Source organism: Leuresthes tenuis, unplaced genomic scaffold (genome assembly GCF_036924035.1).
Source record: "Leuresthes tenuis unplaced genomic scaffold, fLeuTen1.0.hap1 SCAF_4, whole genome shotgun sequence".
Lineage (NCBI taxonomy): Eukaryota > Metazoa > Chordata > Actinopteri > Atheriniformes > Atherinopsidae > Leuresthes > Leuresthes tenuis.
Genome location: NW_027325358.1, coordinates 18,329,021 through 18,350,309, shown reverse-complemented (window position 1 = coordinate 18,350,309; position 21,289 = coordinate 18,329,021). Strand labels below are relative to the sequence as shown.

At 38.6% G+C, this 21,289-nt stretch overlaps 1 protein-coding gene across 1 annotated transcript; it reads right to left on the bottom strand.

Annotated features, from left to right (window-relative positions):
- Positions 1–1,405: 1,405 nt before the first annotated feature.
- On the bottom strand, positions 1,406–20,823 carry LOC140305879 (uncharacterized). The gene is made up of 10 exons (XM_072384905.1): positions 20,673–20,823; positions 18,794–19,063; positions 18,549–18,653; positions 17,578–17,610; positions 17,384–17,463; positions 16,991–17,087; positions 16,770–16,853; positions 12,592–12,930; positions 10,764–10,860; positions 1,406–2,451 (listed from the first exon to the last, which is right to left on the bottom strand). The coding sequence occupies exons 1-9, from the start codon at positions 20,698–20,700 to the stop codon at positions 10,808–10,810; spliced, it is 1,089 nt and encodes a 362-aa protein (XP_072241006.1). The 5' UTR covers positions 20,701–20,823; the 3' UTR covers positions 1,406–2,451; positions 10,764–10,807.
- Positions 20,824–21,289: the final 466 nt, after the last annotated feature.

Sequence of the window (21,289 nt, the reverse complement as noted above, 5' to 3'; positions counted from 1 at the left end):
ACATTCTCTTTCTGCTTCTCACGAGCATCCAAATCATCCAGCCCGATGTAAATATACACTGCGTATAAATAGAGGATACTGAGACCTTTGGATCTAGTTCCGAAGAGGAAGAGGTTTGTGTTCTGCTGCACCGAGTGGTTTGTTGCAGGGTGTCCATGACTGTGGTCAGGATTGAAGGGAACATGTACAAATTTTAGAAGTGTTCCTGCCGTCACTTCTGCACCGCAGGCTCAGTCCAACGTTTCATCTGCTTCATGGTGGATTAAAGCATTCTGTGGGTGGACTGATATACGCTATCACTGGTCATTAAAGGCAAGCAGAAGCTCATGGAAACAGGCTTGATATAGCAGCTGGAACAGTTCCAGACACTGAGGAACTCACCACTGTATATGGAAATCATAAAACGTATATTGATTTACCTTCAGTGTGGAGCTTGAAATGGGGCAGTTGTAGCTCAGGAGGAAGAGCAGTTGTCTGACATTCAGAAAGTTGGTGGTTTGATGCCCTGCTTTTTGGATATGACATTGACATGACATTGACATTGAAGCCCATGTTGCCTCTGGTGTGTCCATCTGTATTAGAATGTGTGTGGTACTGAAAAAATAAACACTGTGGAGCCTGTAAAACTGTATAGAATAAAATGTACTGTATGGTTGTGTGGATGAATGAGTGAATGTGGTTTGGTGTGTAAAAGCACACTGAGTGGTCAATTAGACGAGAAGAGTTATACTTTATAAGTACAGCCCAAAGCATTTAAAGCAACACTAGAGATTCGGCAAATATAACTATACATGAGATGCAACCCTACTGTAATAAAACAAATCTCTATGGGAGCATTGCAAATGTGCAGCTACTCACATGGATTTTTTGCCATGCTGAAGACACAACAAAGATGCTATTGAAAGCCAACAAAAATTTCAAGCGTCCTCGAGGCATAATGGCATGATGCGGGACTGGAGACCAAAGTCGTGGACAGCTATATCTCAGCCCAGGGTAGTTTCAGGTATGGGAATTATAAATATGGGAATTCAAAAATTTTAAGGCTCACAAACTTCTCTAGTGTTGCTTTAAATTAGCTTTATTCTGTGAACTGCTGTATTACATATACTTATATATAGATTTACATTTGACTAAAAGCGATTATTCACCTTTCAGTGGATATTTTCCTTAACCTTGAACAAACACCAATAATAGCGTGATAACATATCCACTGAAGACATGTAATCATGCCAAAAGAATGTGCCACTATGAGGTATATGTGTTTGAACCTACCAGCACTTATATTCAAACGAAAGAACACTAACTAATAATAATAATAATAATGATGATTAAAAAAAAGAACATTTCTTAAAATGGTCAACAATAACAAAAACATGTCACACAAAGTATGCTGATCTTTATTGAAATTCTTTCAAATAACATTCATATAACAGCAATTTGCATAACAGAAATACTGAAACATTAATAAAGAACAGTTTAGGCTTCCATGTCGCAGGTCAGCATCTAAGGATATCTTGGGTTGGAAAAGTTATTGCCAATTCTTATATTTACATGTAGGCATTGATTTATGTACATTGTTATGCCATCAGAAAAAGATATTTAGAAAAAAATTACAAAATCATTCTAGAAATATCAGAAGGGACATATTATACTTTCCTTTTTGTGTTACAATGTGCCACGCTCTTTATAAAACACACAAACTTTCAAATAATAGGGTACATATAAAACTAATCTCTGTGAACCTGATTTGGTAACTACTGTTTTTTTAAAGAAAATCTGTAAAAATGCAGTGGCAAATAACACTTAGCTAGCTATTTATCGAGGCATCTAAATCATGCCCTCCTTTATCATTTAACTGTAAATGTGACCACAATTGACAAAGTTGACATTGTGCTCCAATTAAAAACGATAAGCAACTCAAACAATACACTTTTTTACTGAGATGACAGATCAAACGCGACACCAAATCATTACTCATAGACACAATAAAACTTGATTTTCCAACCAAGGAAGGTTGTCTCTTGCTGGCCAGTGCATTAAAACGCAAGTTTAAGACACATGTACATTAGTTCTTAGTCTTTTCTGTAGAGTCTGAGTGCTGTTCTCAAGCACTGGAAGCTAAACTTCAGCAGGCTTACAGAAGCTGGCCCATCTTAAAAATGTGTGTCTGCATGAAAGGCCAGCATTGCCCGAAGGTCTACCGTAAAAAACCACAGAGCTGCTAATGAACAAAAAAATCTGCTTTCACAGTTAGATGATGAATCCAGAAAATCATTACTTTAAATAAAATTTAAAAAAAAACAGATGCTGAGCCTGCCTTACATTTAACTTAAAAAAAGATGCTATGTTACAAACAACTGGCTGCAGTCACAGTCATCAGTGTGGCCATTCCACACAGTATGAACTCAGGTATCCAAAATCCCCAGCAGTCACTTAAGTTTCCTCTTCAGTCTGAAAGAGAGAGAGAGAGATAGAGAGAGAGAGAAAGCCCAAACAATGAAAAGAGAGTACCCTATCCCAAAGTCATGTGACCTGTAATCACCTGCTTTTCCCTCTCGTAACTTCTGCTTTGGCCAGGTTTATGTGGTCTTTGCTGTGACCTCTATGGAGAAACATCTGTTTGAGGGAAACGACAACTGACATAATCCCACACCCCACCTATTGATGTGATTTACACTTAACCAAAATGTGTCTGCAAAAACTAGTGTAGTCCCCTGGGGGGGTGAAGCGACAGCGGTATCTGTCTAAATTCGTCCATTTCTGTCGATGGTCTTTTTGCAATCACGAAGACAATTGTTTTCAACAGCTTTTATTGATGTACTCAGTTTAACAATCATCGAGAACCAATTCTACCTCTCAAAGACGTACTCTGTTCTTGAACTCTCCAGTTTTAAATTTGATCTGAGTTTATCAGTTCAAATCGTTTATGCTTTCAAATAAAAAGGATTTCTAGTTTTAGACCAGAAATGTGACTACAGAGGCTCAGGTTCCAGTTCGGGCTGCACAATGATCTTAGTTTATAAAGTTGTGCTGAGCTGTGCCACAGGGAAAGATAAGGATCCGTAAAGGCCAGCTAGTCACGGTAGTGAAACCTGGCTGCTGAAAGACTGGGCATTCCAAGGAGGATTTAACCATTTGGGAGAACATTCTCTGCTAAATCATATGCAAGGATATTTGTCTCGCTCAGTTAACAACAAACTGAAAATCAAGAAGCGTCATGCTACCAAAACAAAAGAATATTATAAGGAGGTTTATAAGGAGCCGTGCTTTAATATATTTGCATTAAAAGGAAACACTCAGGATCAATCAGCCCTGTTGGGAAAGTACAAACTATTGACTGCTAACAACAGGACATGGAAAATAACAGCTAAAAATATATCACACGTCACTTAACATAACTTACATAAATGAAGTCTTTATTGGAGCTTGCATGAGAAAAGGTGAGCACAAGAACTAAAGTGAGAACAACTGGAGCCATAAAATGCCTTCGGTCCTGCAGATTGATCACTCCAAGGTTAAGTTTCCTGAACTGAAATACTAAAGGAAATTGTTCACAGTGTAAGTAAATGAGGATTTACGGTTGAGCTGTAAATAATCTTTCTACGTTTTGTTTCTAAGTTCAAAGAACGCCCCTGAAATATTCAACAAGCAATTCCATTCTCGACCATGCAGAAGAATGTCTCTCTCAGCTGTAAACAGCATTTCTGTCAATGACAGGACTTTCACATAGAAGATTGTGGCTTGCGTACTGGGTGAGAACATCGTCTTTAGATCTACTTGCTTCATTAGTCTTTTTTTTTCTCCTTATATATTTTGTTTTGCTGTAGTGTCTAAGCAACAACATGACTCAGGTTTATCGTTTATCAGTCCAATCTTACCAGAAAATAAATAAATAAGAACAAAAGAAGTACGTTTTGTGTGTTGATCGTAAGTGGTAGATGCTGACTTAGCAACCAAGATAGTCGCAAAGAAGATTCCGGCCTTCTGTGTTACTTGCACATAATTCAATACATTATATACCACTACCACCACATAATTCTATGTTAAAATGTTATTACACTTATTTCTGACATCACACTGCTCTTAAAATGTCTTCTAAAGCTTCTAAAACAAACTTACTAGTGTCTCAAGGTGTAATATTTGAAAAATGCTCATCATAACTGACACATAGATTTGACAAGAACTTTTTGATATAGAATACATCCAAAATAATAACTCAGATAAAATTTACCTAAAGGTGTGACGTTTTAAGCATCCGTCTTTCAACCTGATCCGAGACTGCACCCCAGCTTACTTCAAACTGTGCGAATGGCTATTGACAGAGATGTAATAAAGCCACGGTGTGAATCTCACAGTTTGACACTGCCTGAGGAATGTGGAGCCGATGCCGGAGGCGATACCAGCAGGTGTATGAATGTCCGTCTGTCAGCACGGCTCCTGATCACAGTGGCCCTGCCAACTGCTCAAAGCCAGACCAGGAATGTTAAAAACCAGCCAGGAGAGGACAATGGGGGAGGAAGTCGTCCCTATAACTGCAGACTTCATGTGGTTAGTTTTCTGAGAAAGTGGTAGGTCACTGAAAGTGTCAGCTGCCTTGAGAATTGGGTACATAGTCATGAAAGTGGTTCCATTTTTGTTGTGTGTTCATCTCTTTAGACCACTTCAGACCATGCTGATTGCTTCATTCAAGGGATTTGTTTAGTATCACTTCGCAAGCGTTGGCACACTACCACACATGACAAGATGATCCACCTGGTAATCATATTCATCGCTGACATGCTAATGTATAAAATGAAGGTCAACAAACTGCTGTGGCAGAGCTTACACTCACAAAGTCACTGTAATGCTGCTGTAGAGTCAATAGCATGTTTAAAGTTTGCATGACAGGGGTGACATACATAAATATTTTCTAAAGCACCACAAGGTCAGGGTTTATAGTCACTAAAGCACATGGTCAAAGAAAATAGAAAATGTATTCACTGATTCACTATGTCAACTGAGAAATGAGATGAAATATAAGAAAATTGTGGCATGTAAAAACTGATGGCAGCCGCCAGCTGCCTTTGAGTGGTACACTGAATTCATTCAGTTTGGCTGATCACAAGATATGGAGACAATATAGATAGAGTCCTTCAGATGGAATATTGGCCTTTTTTCTTTTGTTTGTTTGTTTAAATGAATTAGCTGCAACACAGTAACTTGCAAATATTCAGTCAAGTTACCTGCCACAAATAACTGCCTGCTAAAATGTTGTGTCACAATTTTTAAGGCTTGGTTGTGTAATTACTACATATTGGACTTGTGTTTAAATTTGCTGGTGAAACTGGGATGGCCCTTTGTGCTTTGTTCACACAAACTCACTGGACCTTAGGTTCAAAGATACTTGAATATATTACAGAAGTACAAATGGAAGCAGCATCAGTCGTGTTTGGTTTAGTGCGGAGTTTGCATTTTCTCCCTGTGTACTACGTGGGTTCTCTCCGGGTACACTGGCTTCCTCCTACTGTCCAAAAAGGTTAATTAGGTTAATTGGTAACTCTAAAATTGTCCTTAGGACAATGAGTGTGTGTGGTTGTCTCTGTGTGGCCCTGTGATGGACCGGCGTTCTGTCCACGGTGTACTCCGCCTCTCGCCGATGACCATTGGGATAGGCTCCAGCCCCCCCCACGACCCGACTGACGGGTTAAACGGGTATAGAAAATGGATGGATGGATCCAAGTGGAAGACTTTCTGCCAGCTCAACAACCGATTTATCGGTTCTTTTATGTCACAAACATGACTATGACACATTTTTAAACTATAGAAGTACTAAGAAGGGTATCAAAGGAGAAGAAAACTTTGGTAACTGGGCAGAGTAGTCACAGACTGCAAAATGTCACAATGTGATTGCTCACAGCTAACCCACAGTGACCCCACACAGAGAGTGAGTGGATTAACTATTTCTGTATTCACTTCAAACTGTTTTCACTATGTTAGCCTCACCCTCCTTCGTTGAGAGCGGAAGGTGTAAGGAAGTGAAACACGCACTTCTAAATTAGGACTGTAAAATGTTTTGCAGGTCACCTGCCAAAGTACGAAGGAAGAATCTAAAAAATGCGACATTAAAATACATCCAGTGTAAATAGGCTTGATATATTTATCAGGTCTTAAAAAAAAAAAAAAAGGCATGTTTTGTGTCTGAAAGGAAAGAAGAAGTGAGATGTTAAAGAGACCTTTCTTCTTTGTCTTTCTGGAACAAATTCAGTATGGAGTTAGAATTAAAAATGCTTCAGAATAAATAGGTGATAACTGGATGTTTGATCATTTTAAGTTTCTTTGTACACACCCATTAATATTGTTATTTCAGACTTTGTCTTGTGCTGAGCTTTTTGTTGAATTATCTCTTGGTCCGGACGACACATCACAGCAGCCGCCACACATCCAGTTCTGCATAGACTTGCTCAGTCACAGACAAAGAATGTAAGCCAGATGACTCTGACACTGAAGCCACATTATTCTCCTGCTGTCACAGTGTACCCTTTAATTAGGACCGTCTGACCTTTGGAAATGACCAACCCAGAGCCGAGGCAGGTCAAAGAGCCGAGGCAGGACAGGAACAAATACTATGTATTGAGAGCTATGACACAGGAAGTGAATATAGTAAGTGATACAAAACAGTATGATGGACAGTGTCCATCAGCTATAGATAAGTAACAACATTACAATCAGCTCGGACACATGCACAGTTGAATTGCTCTACAGTTACAGCTTGGTCACAGGCCAGCATTCTTTTCTCAGTATACACACACAAAGGCAAAATCTAGTTATTGACTGAAGTATGTCCCTAGTCGACACCCCTGCACTATGTTACAAAAATACAAGACATTTTCCACATTTCTAATACTGTATATTGGCAATCCATGAAAGCAAATGACTTCCTAAGAAGTCAATGTCCAAGCGCCAATGACAGGTTCATTATCCCTAATTTTAAGGTCCTGTAAAGTCACTTGTATGTCTGGAATTACTTGTAAATATTTGCACTCATACAGTGAATCTTTAACAAGAGTAAGAAAACACTGTTCATTTTGACCTCTGCCACAGGTGAAAGTTGAACTACTTTTCAGGGATTCAACTACAAGTACAACCTAACTTCCTTTAAAATCTCTTGAAAAGTTATTGCTTAAGTTATAAGCATTGATTATACTTATATACAAATATGTAAAAGTTAATGTTTGAAACACAGAAAAAACAGAAAATTCCAAAACGAACCTACACTCCAATGTGGCCAAGAAGTTGTCTGGTAAATTGTTGCACATTCTTTACTTTGGACAAAAATAATAACAGATTTTGAGCAGATTTTGAGCAGATTGTGTTGGGTATCAATACTTTCTTAGCTGAATGAGGGAATCTTTATTCCTGGCTGGACACAAACATTGCATGTTCTGCCATGACAAACCCGCTAATGGACCATGCTGGCAGAATTTATGCACCAGCACCACTTACTGAGGTCATGTTTATTTTACATATTTTCGTAAGATCTGGTTGAGTTTCGCTATATGAAGTGATTACACATTATTACACACACCAGTCAAAATCTTGTGCAGGTTTTTGTTTCCAAATTTTTCGGCCAGAACTTGATGGTCTGCGTTAAGAAGTAAAGCAAAAGAGGGGGCATATACAGCCTCCACCAGCTGTTTTCTTTCGCCAGCACAGAGGGCGTGTCAGTCTGTGTTTTCCGACAGTCCCTCCCCTCTCTAAAGCTGCCCAGGTGTAATCTCTGACATGCCAGCTTGAACCACATCAAACATTGCAAGCAGGAAGCTTCCCTTCACTGTTATTACTCAGATAAATACCCTTTTTTAAGCAAATTTACCCTTATAATCTTACCCGGCATTAATATGTGTTTACAAGGAAATTATATACCAATTTTCTTTCTGGACAATGTGTAAAAATGTGTTATGATATCTAATCTCTCCAGTACCAATAAGTTTAGAGACTGCACACCAAGGCTCATGAGAGACAAAACGGCCTTAGATCTTTGACTATTCCTCATTTCTGTGCCCCATCTCTGAACAAGCAGCCAATTTAACAAGCTGCTTTTAGCAAAGTGGCATTACTTGTCTCACAGAGTAAAATCTCAGTCTGTCACTTCTTCACCTCTGCTGCATCTTTGCTGTGAAATGTTCATCCCAGGCGGTACGGGCAGTTTCCTCCAGCTTCAACCATCAAACATGAAAGCTGTGCTCTAACTGGAAAATAACACAGTATAGTCCTTGGTCTAATTATGCTGGTTTGTTTTATGACTTGTCAGCTCATATCAATTATCTTCTGCCGCTGTCTTTCAACTCCAGCTTACTCATCACTTCCCAAACCAGGTGGGAAAGAGTGAAGTGTTCACTTTTTCTTTTTCTTTGCCATTTTTGAGCTTGTGGCACACTTAGTAAAAGTTATTTCAAAATCAGTGCTTTGTTCTAAATAATTATTCATATTATGTTAAAAGTGTTTACTTTCATCTCTAAAAACCTTGATGCAATATATGTGCAAAATAATGCTGATTATAGCACATTTGAACATTACAGATACAATGGCTCTCAACTGTTTAATAACCTGTGGCCATAATTACTGCCACTGTATGAAGTAGATGGATTAATCGTCATCGTGCATAGGGTTAAACATGAAACACTTTTTGTTCATTCGGTGCAATCTCAAAATGAAATATAGGTCAGCTGCACAATGCCAGACTTTGGGCTCCAGATGAGATTTGAGCTTTGTGCTCTCTACATGTAAATCACAGGATGGATTGATCACGCCTGGAGCATGTTGCAGCCATTGAAACATTTTAACAGCAGAGAGAGAGGAGTAAACGAGGAGCAAACATTCATAAAAAGCTGAAAATAAAGAGAATAAAGCCTCTACAACAGGACAATGATCAGAAACACACTTCAAAATCCACAACTGAAAACTGTACCTCAAGAGGTGCAAGTTGAAATCCCTGACATGACTTTTGAGAAAACATAACCAAAAACCTGTTGATAGGCTTCAGAGGAGCAGGTCATGTGAGACAGTCTGTAAAACACATGGAGCTAGAAGCCTTTTGCAGCAAGAGAGATGAAATAAAACAATAACTAAACTGTTATGGTAAATATATATATTTATATTACAAGCTGTGACACTTGCCAAAGGTGTATATTTTTTAAGTATTGTAATTCTGTCATCTACAACTCAAAGTAACAGAAATTTCGACTGAAATGTCACTTAACACATTACCACTTTAGCTAAAACAAGAATATCTGCATCATTCTGACTGTACACAGTACTGTATCATCAGTATCAACAGTTTCCAACAATTTTGGAAGCTTAAATTCAAAGAGAAGCGTGTCATGCAACTAGGTTCACTCAGCAGCATTTTAGCAAAGCCTAACATACATCCGGAAACAAAAACCAAACAATCAATACCGAAACACTTTGTTTGTACCCCGCAGATCCCCGATCACAACATCATCGAGTTAGTCTACGATTAAGACGCAGAAGCACCTGAGATATTCGAAATCCACAGATTTCTACAGTTGTTGAGACCAATTTACTTTTCGACCACACTGAAACTGTTTTTAAGTATAACTGGAAGAAGATAATAGATACTTATTACAAAATGCATGTCAAGGCAGAAAAAGTTAAGCTGTTGATGAAGTTGAAGTGCTAAATATGTAAGTAATACTTTGGAGCAAGTCTATTTTTAAATGTATTACAGGTCTGGGTGCTGAGAATCACAGGTTTGATTGGAATATACAGTAAACACATACCTCATTAGCTAAATAGAAATGGCCTACGTGTTTTTTGATCTCAAAGACCCCCTTTGTGAGCAATTACTCGTACCGACTGCTTTAGCTGCTACAGAGATGTTTGGGATTTCTGAGGCTGGTGTTTTTGTGAGATCAGAGATGAGCTGTGACTGATAACACGGAGCACCTGAGCGCTTTGGCTCTCAGATGTGAGCTTATCAACGGCTGTTAAGAGTGGTGTGAATTCCTCAGGCCGCAGGCTGCAGCCCTAGGTGTCTCGAACTGATAGGAAGAGGGAGGGAGTGCAGGTGCAGACGTGGGCCCTACATCCTGAAGCACATGATGATAAGGCTGAGAGGTCCCCTGTTACTAGGAGTGTGAGAAGAATCTCATCCATCAGTGTCAGATAGAGCAGGAGGAGTCATAAGAATAAGAGAATTAAAGTCATTTTTATAGTGAGCAAAAACAGAGCTTTTGGTACAAAAGAGGTGCATTTGCATTGGAATTGTTTAGAGCATAGACCTATAGATGAACATGACTTTAAACCTTTTAATAGCGTCAACTGTTTTAGTATGAAATATTAACTAAAGGTTTAATTATGATATTTTTGCTAGGTAATCTTCAATAGACTGAGTTTGACAAGGTAGCTGAAAACACACTGAACAAAAACATACTGGAAATGAATTCAAATGTAAAAAAAAGAGAATGCTGCACATAATAATACTTTGTCTACCATTAAAGCTCTGTTTTGGGTGCAGCTTTCACAGTATATATTTATAAACCACCGGATGACAGGCTATCGAGATGATTTATCATTTTGGGACAAGCACATCTTGTAAATATAGAGTTAATGGTTATGACTTGTCTATTTTTAATATTGTAATTCAGGAAAGGAAGCTGTAACACAGCCCTCCCAGTGGTTTAATGCAGAGGATGTTGTCCCTTTTATCAACACCTGAGTAGGCTGAGCAGCTGTAGCAGAGCATCTGTCAGGTGTAGTCTTACCTAGTTTCCGAAGAAGGACACGCTAATAAGGTGCCAGCAATATCTCATACTGGACAATTGAGACAAACTTCCCAGGGCGAGTTGCTCGTCTTTATATCTATCGACAAACAGAGGAGGTAGAAGTATAAGAAGGACAATCATGAAGCTTTCTTCCGTATTTAGAGAAAAACACAATTGTTCTGATTGATCTAAACACTATTTAAGTCATTAGGCAAGAGGAAGTGTTTGCACTTGAACACATGGCAGGGGACAGTGGAAAGCAGCAGTAAGAGCTATAGTAAACCAGGCACATGTAGACATATGTTAAACAGCACAGCGTAATTACACTGTTCAGAGGAAGATCAAGAAACAGCAAAAGTTGAAGAACTACGTTTTAGGAAGTGATGGGTGAGACAGTAAGATTAAGATCAGATTTATTGTCATGTGCAGTGAAAGACACAGAATTTCTACTTTGGAATTAACCTTATCCAGGTTGGCACCTGTTGAACACACCGATTCAGTTCACCAATCTTTGAGTGGTGAGAGTGGGAATCAAACCACCAACCTTTTGGTTATTGGACGACCCACTCTAACCACTGAGCCACAGCCCCTACACATCTGAACACTGGAAGGCCTGAAGACGAGCGCAGATTGAACTGCTTCTGCTTGACAGGTGGCTGGCATTAGTTTTTCTTTAATGCTTCACAGATTCAAGATAAGTTGTGAGTAATTCTGCCTGGAGCCGGTGTCCTGGTTCCGGGAAACAAACCCATTCCTCATTCCAGAGGCACTGCATGTTGATGCCTTTTACCAAAAAATAAACCCCAGACATGCTCCTGGTTGCTATATAACTCCAATCTTTGTGTATAGAATGTGGGGACATCTAGAGGGGAAATTTGCAGATTGCAAGCAAATGAATATCCCACCCTCCTCACCCTGCCTTACCTATCAAGTAGGAAAAACCACGGTGGTTGTAAAAACATGAAAAAGAACAGCTATATAGACTTTGACTGATTTGTCCCTTTTGGTGTGAGGAAGACTTGGATTGTTTGTAGATTTAATTAGCTATAAGGTAAATGATGCACCAAAAAGTCTTCATTTTATGAGGTTCCATACTAATGAATGTACGATCAAGAGTTTTTTATGCATTTCTGACAAAATATTTAACTCTATTGTAATTCATTACACATTAAAACCTAATTGAAACAGAAAAGTTATTTACAAATTCCCCCTGTGAAACTGGCCATACACTAAAATATTTTTTGTATCAGTGTGAACATGATTTATTTATTTTTTTGTATATTTGGATATTTCAACATGAGGGTCTGAAGGGATTAGCCTTAACTGGCTATTCACAGAACCATTTTTGTCACACTGACTTAGTTCTTAATCCCTGAAAGTTACATCTTGGTTGACTTTGTCCAACTGTCTGGTTTTACATTACAGAATTATTTTGTTTCTCTTCAAATTTTTAGAGGAAGGAAGGATTACTTAACCCAATTTTGTGTTAAACAGGAATATACAATACATTTGGAAATTAAGCAATCATACTGTTACTTAACTTCGTCAGTGGAAAATATGACGCAATGATGGATATTGCAGTTGGTCAGAAGTGAGTTATTAACACAGCAAAGGAGCTGTGACTCTGTTTGGCCTAAATAAACCCAGTGCAGAACTGCAATAAGTTCGACACGATTTTCATTAGTGACCTAACCAAAAATGGTTTCCTTTTGATCCCGAGATAGTTAAAAAAAAAAATCAGTGCATAATGCGTGTAGCTTGTGTGAAGCTGGATGGTGTGGGAACTAACTAGGACTGTCTAGTGGGGACAAATGATCCAAATACCAACCTCTCGTCTGTCCAAAGTCAGCATTGTTGCTGTTGTTCTCATTTGTCTCTTTTAGTGACTCCACAGAGGTCTTGTTGGAGACCATGCCTTCGTCATCGGTTTTCTCCTCCACACTGGGCTCCACAGGTGCAGGAGGACTCTGCTCGACAACATCCTCTTTGGGTTTGTCTTCTGAGCTGTCTTTAGCCGGAGCCTGAGCCGGAGCTGGAGCTGGAGCTGGAGCTGGAGCTGGAGCAGGAGCTGGAGCTGGAGCCGGAGCCGGAGCCGAAGCCGAAGCCGGAGCCTGAGCCTGAGCCCCAGGCTCAGTGCTGGTATCAGCAGCAGCTTTATCAGCCTCAACTGTAAAGGACAGCAATAGTAACTTGTTTTTGGTCTTTTACTTACAATGTTTTCCTCTTTGTTTTATGTTATTCAAATAAATGTTAAAGGGAACAACATGTGGACCGTGTCATTTTGGAACATACTGGAAACACCCATCACTTATGTCAAGTCTTCTCAAGAGGAAGTTCAGCTGTTGCAATTTATTAATTAAGCAATATGCTTGAGACATTTTACCATTATATCAAACTTCAATGATTTGCAGATTTGCTGTTTGGATAAGTGTGTTCTGTATTTAGCTGTCATGTAATGACATCCTTTTGACTCATACAGCCTGAAGTGGTTTGTACTCAGGTGGGAATTCTCTTGAGCGACGGCATTTCAAGGGGCCACCATGTTGGTAATGAGGCGACTGATTACTGACCATTTCCTAATGAGCCACAGCCATGCAGCTGCTGGAGTCTGTGGGAAAGTAGGGTGGCCCCGTCATTATCTGACCCAGTTTTATGTGGAGGGAAAGCGCAGATTAGGGGGGAGAGGAAGATCACTGTTTTTTGATGCATAACTGTACCATGGCTCTTTGGGCATCAGTCCAGCTTTCATAGAAACATCATGTCTGTCTGGTTTATTGCAGATGACTAAAACCTTTATACAGGTGGACTCCTGACATGACTGCAAGCTTATTATTTTCAAGTAGTATGCTGGTTATGCTAATTTGATCCATAGTTGATACTTGCTATGTTAAAAGTTGCTATTTGAAATGTAAAATCTATAGACAAAGATCAACAATGCTCTCGGGTTTATATTTTAAGGTTTTAATTTGGGTGAGAGTCAGCAAAAAGGGGAAATTGGTGGCCTAGTTTTGTCAAAGATGAAAAAACCCTGCATACTAACACCTCTAAACCTCACTAAATAATACAGCTAGTCAAGTGAAATGTGTAAAGATAAGTATCCTCCTCTGAAGGCTTTACATGGAGTCTACTTAAACCACATCGCAACAACATTTCTCACTTTTTGAGAAATATTTGCTTTTTTTGATTACAAACCTTGATGGTAAAGTAATATTCCATATGATCTCGAATACAATATGAGATAACCCTTCTGTAATGTGATAAGATTTCATAAGATGAAGCATCTAAAGCACATTTTTTAGTAAATGTATTAAACCTTTGTGGTTTCAGTGCTGCAAACCCACAGCAGAGCCTTAGTGCAAGTGTTGTCAGATTGTCCTGGCAGCGTGGTCGTCTTTTCCTAAGTCCTTAAGAATTGTTCCTAACGTGATTCCTTAACCTTGTGACATTTTTCATCCAGGTCAAGGAAAAGAACTTAGCAGAAGACAATAGGATATCACTTTTTAGAGTGTTCGACCAGAATTTCAGTGAGGAGTAAGGCTCATTGCCTTCCAGCTTTTCTTCCACACTTGAAGGCCTTACGCTTCTGTTCTACCCACACAGGTGCGTTCACTCACTTTGGCTGATAAGACCTCTACTCAGGTCTGTGGGAGTCTGTGCCGGTTATACAGCTGAAGTCAGCCGGAACAAGTGAAAACACCTGTGCAGGTCTTTAACGACCTGTAACAGCCTGTTCGTGCTGTGTCTTTGCCTCACCTTACGTACTACTACTCCTAGCATCCAAGTAAAATCACACAAAGTTATTTTAAGCCAAGAACTGCTACCGTCAACCATGTGACATTTCCCTGTTACGGACATGTACTTATGAAGTCTTGGTAGCTATATTCAACATGGTACATGGTTTCATGCTACCTTTTTGATCAAATTTCTCTGGAAAGTAGATTGAAAAAAAGAAAAACAAGGAGTACTTGAAGCCAACTTACAAGGACTGACAAATAAAAGTGCTGGAGCAGAAGAGTAATCAATCCTGATAGTAGTTCACTGACCAGTGATTATATTTTGGTGCTTTATTCTCTCTAGTATTTCTCCATTTGCAACTTGCAAAGGTTATTTCTCATAGTTAATTTTAACAATTTACATCATACTAGCTGCGTTTAATATCACATGGTATCAAGTTCCAGCTACATTGATGTTTATCTCATTCTGTGGTTTTAAGATAAATAAGGGAAAAAAGTCACAAACCTTCCAGTTACCAATTTGAGGAAGTAGTACTTCTCTTGATTTAAAAGAAAAAGTAGAGTACGTTTTCATTTGTTTGACTCTATATAGCAAAAACAAGCCAGTGCACTTTTGTTCCTATGTCAGACATATTTGCCACTAAAACAAGAAAACTTGAAACACAGAACGTATCAATGGATCCACGATTAGCAAAAAACACAAGCGAATAATGAGAAATAGGGTAGAAAATTTGCTTTGGCCGGTGTGACATTTTTTTTCCCCTAAGAGGAAGATATATCCATAGATCTCAAAGCTACCATCAACACTGTCCACATAAAAACAGAGTGGCTCAGGGCAGTGTGGCATGCTCAGACATGACTCCAACTTTGGCCTTTTAACACAGGAACACCTGAGAGCAAAACAGGAACACTTCATTCATTCATGAGCAAATGAAAATGTCAAAACAAAAAAAGATAAAGATATGCATTTTTTTTCTCCTTCTTGATCTCAAATGTCAAGCGAAAACACTGCATTCATATATTACTTAAAATCAAACTCTCCATTTTTCCATTTAAAACCTTTCAGATTATTTAAAACTGGCTCCATTTAAAGTCAAAGCCTTTGTTTTGTATTTCACTATAATTTGAGTTGAGAAGAATAACATTTGCTCGTATTATTTGGCAAAAACCATGGTGTGTTTAGGAACCCTTGTCAGAAATACTGGACATCAACTGCAGCAGTGACCCACTGAATGGGTTTCCATTTCCATCAAGTGGTGGATATCGGTACTGCAGGCCGTAATTGAATTATTTCTTTATTAGATGTGCGCACGATTTTCATTACCATCTCAAAACTTCAATTGGGGTGTTTGAAAAAATTATGAAACCTCTGCGCAATTTGAGAAAAAAAAAAAAAGAAACTGACAATTAGTGTTAGAAGAAAAGAACAAAGATAAACGTTCCTGTCAACATCAGCTGAGCTCCACTATGGTTTAAAATACTCCCAGCTGCCACTGGGCAGGAGGTTGTGTACACTCTTGATAGGTTGCCAGACCATTGCGCAGCTACTCAGAGACATACAACCCTACAGCTCGCAACTGGTCATGGTGCCAAACTAGTTCATCCCTAATTAATCACTAATTAACCTAACATGCGTGGTTTTGGACTGTGGGAGAAAGCTGGAGTAGCCTGTGCGAACGCACACCCGCACCGAGAAAACATTCAAGCTCCACACAGAAAGGCCCCAGCTGAGAACCTGCTCACTGTGAGGCTAGTGTTAACTGCCTCATCAACACGTAGCTCTCTGGGTAAATAATGATTTTGAACTTTCATCATAAGAATCTGAGAAGTTCTTCAATGACCAGAACTGATGGTGTGTCAAGCTGCTGTGGACAGTGACAACATCATCACCTACTGTGTGAACAGTCTGTTTCTGTTGAGTTGTTTTGTACGTGGTAAAAACATACAATTGTCATATTTTTTTTGTAAGTATTTAAGATGTTGAATCAATATCTTTTTGTGAATAAAAGCATTTACTCCATTTGTTCAGGCATAAATGATCAAATTCACAGCATCTAGGTGTTGTGTGCTTCGTATATGACGCCTACAGAGCTCTCTGAACTGTGCTTCCTTCTTGTTCAGTTTAACTGATCTTAAGAAAGAGGAAGGAAAAATTACACAACTAGCCCACAGCTTGCAATGACTTCATTATCTACAGAAAACACAGCCAGATCCAACAATAGAAATAAGTTGGGGGGGGGGGGGGGGGGGGGGGGGGGGGGTTTGTTCTCACTTTTCTGCTCCTCCTGTGCTTTATGTTCAGACTCTGGTTCTTCTGGCTCTTTTGCGCTGTCCGTGCTTTCAAAGGTTTTCAGACCTGAAAGCAGATCAGAAAATGATAATATTTGAGAAAGAAAAAAACAGAGATGTCTTTATCAAGTGTTGCAATATGTTTTTGTTGAGAACAGATATATGCTCTGTTTAGTTAGTGTTTGATGTGGATGCTGAACTGACCATTTTGAGGCATGGTATCAGCGGGGATTTCAGGCTGCATAGTGCTGAGAGGGATGCTGGCTTCATCTTGTCTGGAGGTGAGATCAACAGAGTAACGCTACGGAAAGAAGACATTCAAAACAACAAGCATTAGTGTCTTTATTTTATTTCTTCTGCGCAACATAGAACTAAGAGTCAAATCTTAAAATACGCAGTTATGTGACACTGATACCGCTTTCATCATGTAGTTAGTGTTTTCATCTTTGGATAGATTAAGGGTGGCTGTGCTCCCCATTTCCAGTGTTTATGCTGGATGCAGCTTTACGTTTAGTCAGTAGTGAAAAAATAGCCAATTATTACCCAACATGCCTCACTTTGCGTTAAGTTGCAGACTCAAATGATCACTCTACTTACCCTTCCTCTCTTACGGACACATAAGAAACAACAAAGTCCCAATATAGCAGCTACGAGGATGATGATCACGATGGTGATGGCTGGAGATGGAAATAAAGTTCACGTTTAAAAAGAGGCCTAAAGACATTCATTTATTGTTCACATTCAGAACTAACAGCATAGCTACAAATTCGGACACATTGTGGTGAACTCACAAGTGCTGTCAACTTTTGAACCCGCAGTACCGCCTGAAAGAAAACGCAAAATGGAGAAATGGAAAATGTTAATTTGACTGAGTAGAAATTATTTATGGGCACTTCAAACTGAGAACGTGTCTGTTTACGATACAGTTTAAACTGAACTCTGTATATTTTGATATATTGTGGTTTGAAACTACAGTGACAAGTTTGTAGCCACTTAACGGTATACAAGAAAAACATTACCATATTATATTGTCATATGAATTAACTGTGCCAATATGTGTTAGCAAACATCTGAACTCAGCATGCTTCTCCTCAATGGATTTTCTGGCATTTTGGCTGCTAAGTGCTCTACAATCTTCACCTGTTTGCGTTCATGTCAGCTCCTGTATCATAAGGTTGCATACAGTGAGTGTATTGGACTATCAAACATTGAGGCTGTATAAGCACCCAATGTGTTTTTGTCTTTTCTTATACATGATCTTTCCTCTTCTGCAGTTTGAGTCTTTGTCAGCCCCTTGAAATGCTTCATAACGAGTCTGGAAATCTGACACACTCATTGGGGCTGCCCCTGGATATGTTCACCTAAACTTGGTGCAAGCGCTTGTGACCCCATTCAGATGACACCTCAAAAATAAAATGATAAATCGTTTTAAAAAATGCAGCGACTCCTCTCTTTCTTAATTAAATAATTGTTGTGTAAAACATGGCCCACGTGTTTCTGTTCAAATTAGACATTTACAGACATGCACCATGGCAGAAACAGTTCTCATATCTAAACGGAAAACATGATCACATCTCAGCAACGTATTGAATGAATAGTGTTTCTAAAATTAAGGAGCTGATAAATATCACTGTGTATAAAGGTTCATTTGAGTTCACACTTTGAGCTTTTGAAGTTCTGCTTTTTTTACTTCAGTTTCATATAGAGCACGTCTTCATGTTGTCTCAGTGTTTGATGATGGAAAACAAAAGTTCCAGCTCACCCTCTTTGTTTTCGTTTGCTTTGGTGGTGACTACATTGGGCTGAGGTGTGGTTGATGGTGCCTTGGTCGCTGCAGTTTGAGAAACATCTTTAGAACTTTCAACACCTGAATCAGGAAGAATAGTATTTCACAAGACGACAAACAGAGACAATCATCAGAACAAGGGAGAAATGGCCATGAGTGGATTGGCTACTGGAGTCAAATCAGTTACAAACCAGTTTTTAAGGAATTCGAAGAGCTCTCACCTTTGCTCGTTGTTGTTGCTGATGTAATGTCACTGGAGATGTTGGTGATGTTCCCACTGTTGGTGGTTCTTAAGATACCTGTGATGTTTGTGGTGCTGGTGATTTTGATTGTAATGGGAGCTTCAGTGGTGGGACTATTGTTACTGATTTCTGTACTGACGTACTGGCCTGTACTGGACAATGACCGATCTGTACTGTTCAATGACAGATCTGTACTGTTCAATGACTGATCTGATCTATCAACCGCTATGACAGATGCCACAACCAAGCCTAAAGAAAAAAAAACAAAAAACAAAACATAATTTAGTCAGATAATCGCTATGGTATGAAAAACTATGATATTGCAGATTTCTCTATTTTTTAAAAACTTTTTTGTTGTCTTTAAGGTCAGATTCAACAAACCTTTCTCAAGTCGGTTTTTTTGTTCCATTTCTTACTCTATGGCTCTATTTTTCTTTTTCTTTTGTCTATAAGTAACTCCATTAAAATTATCTTGACTCCTGTTGCTCCGTACATTGATTTTAAAGTTGAGAACTTGTACCACTTTTTCACAAGCTGACACAGTTCACTGATGTCTCGATCAAATGTCTGTGACTCGCTTTGGTCAAAATAACGCAGCGAGAACAACAACAGCTCCCTGGTTATACATTAATTTAGGCATCTATTCACCTGGATTATATTAGGGCATGGAGTGACCCACTTGACTCCAATCCACCCCTTGCTTCCCTATGGTTTGTCTCTATTGAGATCTATGGCACTTAATAACCCTTTTGAGCATGTTGTTACGGTATGACAGAGTCTGAGAACTCACAACACATCCCAACTGTTTATAAAAATACTTGACTGGCAGTTTTGTTCTAACATACTTACATTTCCCTCATCTGTAGTTTGACCATGGACAGCTGGTAAAGCATTCAATGGTGCATTCATGTAAAAATGGGAAATCTTAATCTTCAGCCTGATTTCCATGTTGTTATGCAACTTTAAAAAATTACCGGTAGAATGTCATTAGCTTATTTATTTCTTATTTGAGTGAATTATATTACTAATTGTAGAGACTGGACATTAATAGTAAAACAAAAAGCGGGAGCAAAAGAGTTTTGATTTCCCATTTCCAAGGTATATTAAATGCAGCATCATTTGAAATTGAAGTTAGGCTGCAATATAAAGAGATATATACACGTTTCTCTTTCAGATCTGACTCACTGAATGTAGCCTTTCAAATGTATTGTGTTTTGCCTGAGTTGATAGTATCTTCAGACAATGAAATAAATGCTCACAAGCATAGAGAAAGTAATTTTTTCCATAATATGTCCCATTTAAGCTTATCTTTTTGTTAACTAAATAATTGATAACTAAAATAAACAACTACTTTGGAGCTAAACCCCCCCCCCAAAAAAACCAAACAGGAAAGTTGGTCTTCTTAAAATTTCAAAACGTTCAGTGACAGTAATTCAAAATATAACTAAAGAACTGTTCAAGGTTGGAAAAAATGCAATCAAAATGCAGACAAATTCAAAAAACAGAAATATAGGAAGAAAAATACTTTAAAACAGTACAACATCAAGGTATATGAACGCCACATCAGGGGATATATGCAAAGTAATGTTAGTATCAGACGATAGTGTGTCTGTTAACAGTAAACCTTAAGAGGGAACAATCTAAGGGAATCATGTAGTGTAGCCCTCATTATCTCTTGAGCAGATTCCAATTTTCATTGTATCTTTATGGCAATGATAAATAATGTGAACCTAAACGTCACATATCAGGAAGATTTTTTATTTCAACAACTTAACACTGTGTTATTTTTTTAGATAAAATGTCTTTGTAAGAACAGACCAAGTTCATTAAACAAAGATGATTGTATAAAGAGTCTTACCGAGGAGAAATGAGGAAATCGATGGCATGGTGAGTTTGTTTGATGGAAACAGAGGATTGAAAAATGCTGCTAACTCCTGATATATTGAGAAGATAAATTCATAAAAGCTCTCTGCTGAAAGGCGCTGCTTTCATATGTATTTCTCTTCCTTAATGCTTCAGATCATTGCATGCCTCTGGGGCAACAAAAAGAGGATCAATGCCTCTGACCACAGCAGGATGCTTAACAGAACATTTCTCAAACTCTGAGTGCGAGGAAACTGCTCTTATGTTGCCTCACACTTCTCTCATTGCAGAGAAATAATTGTAAAGTAATTGTTACCGACAAAATTCTTCTGCTTTGGATCACAATAAATCTTACTGATTAATTTGCACAAGAGAGCAAATGTTTGATATTTTTCAGGGTTGCTGCAGCTATATTTGAATCTGAAGGTTGCTGGTTTGATCTTCAACTTCCCTTTTTTCTTACTTTGAACTTTCAGAGGGCAAGATACCGAATCCTGCATTGCCCCATAATGTATTCCTTACTCGTAAGTCACATTACATCCATTAAATGTCTCCTTTGTGGATGTAATGTAAAAAAAAAATAAACTAATGTAAAACAATAGAATTACATTT

Excerpts from the sequence above, each read along its gene's own strand:
- LOC140305879 (XM_072384905.1), bottom strand. The coding sequence starts at position 20,700 with ATGCCATCGATTTCCTCATTTCTCCTCG. Across the intron at positions 18,654-18,793 it reads AGCAACAACAACGAGCAAAG|GTGTTGAAAGTTCTAAAGAT; the intron begins GTGAGAGCTCTT and ends TTCCTGATTCAG. Across the intron at positions 10,861-12,591 it reads TGACTTTGGACAGACGAGAG|ATATAAAGACGAGCAACTCG; the intron begins GTTGGTATTTGG and ends GTTTGTCGATAG.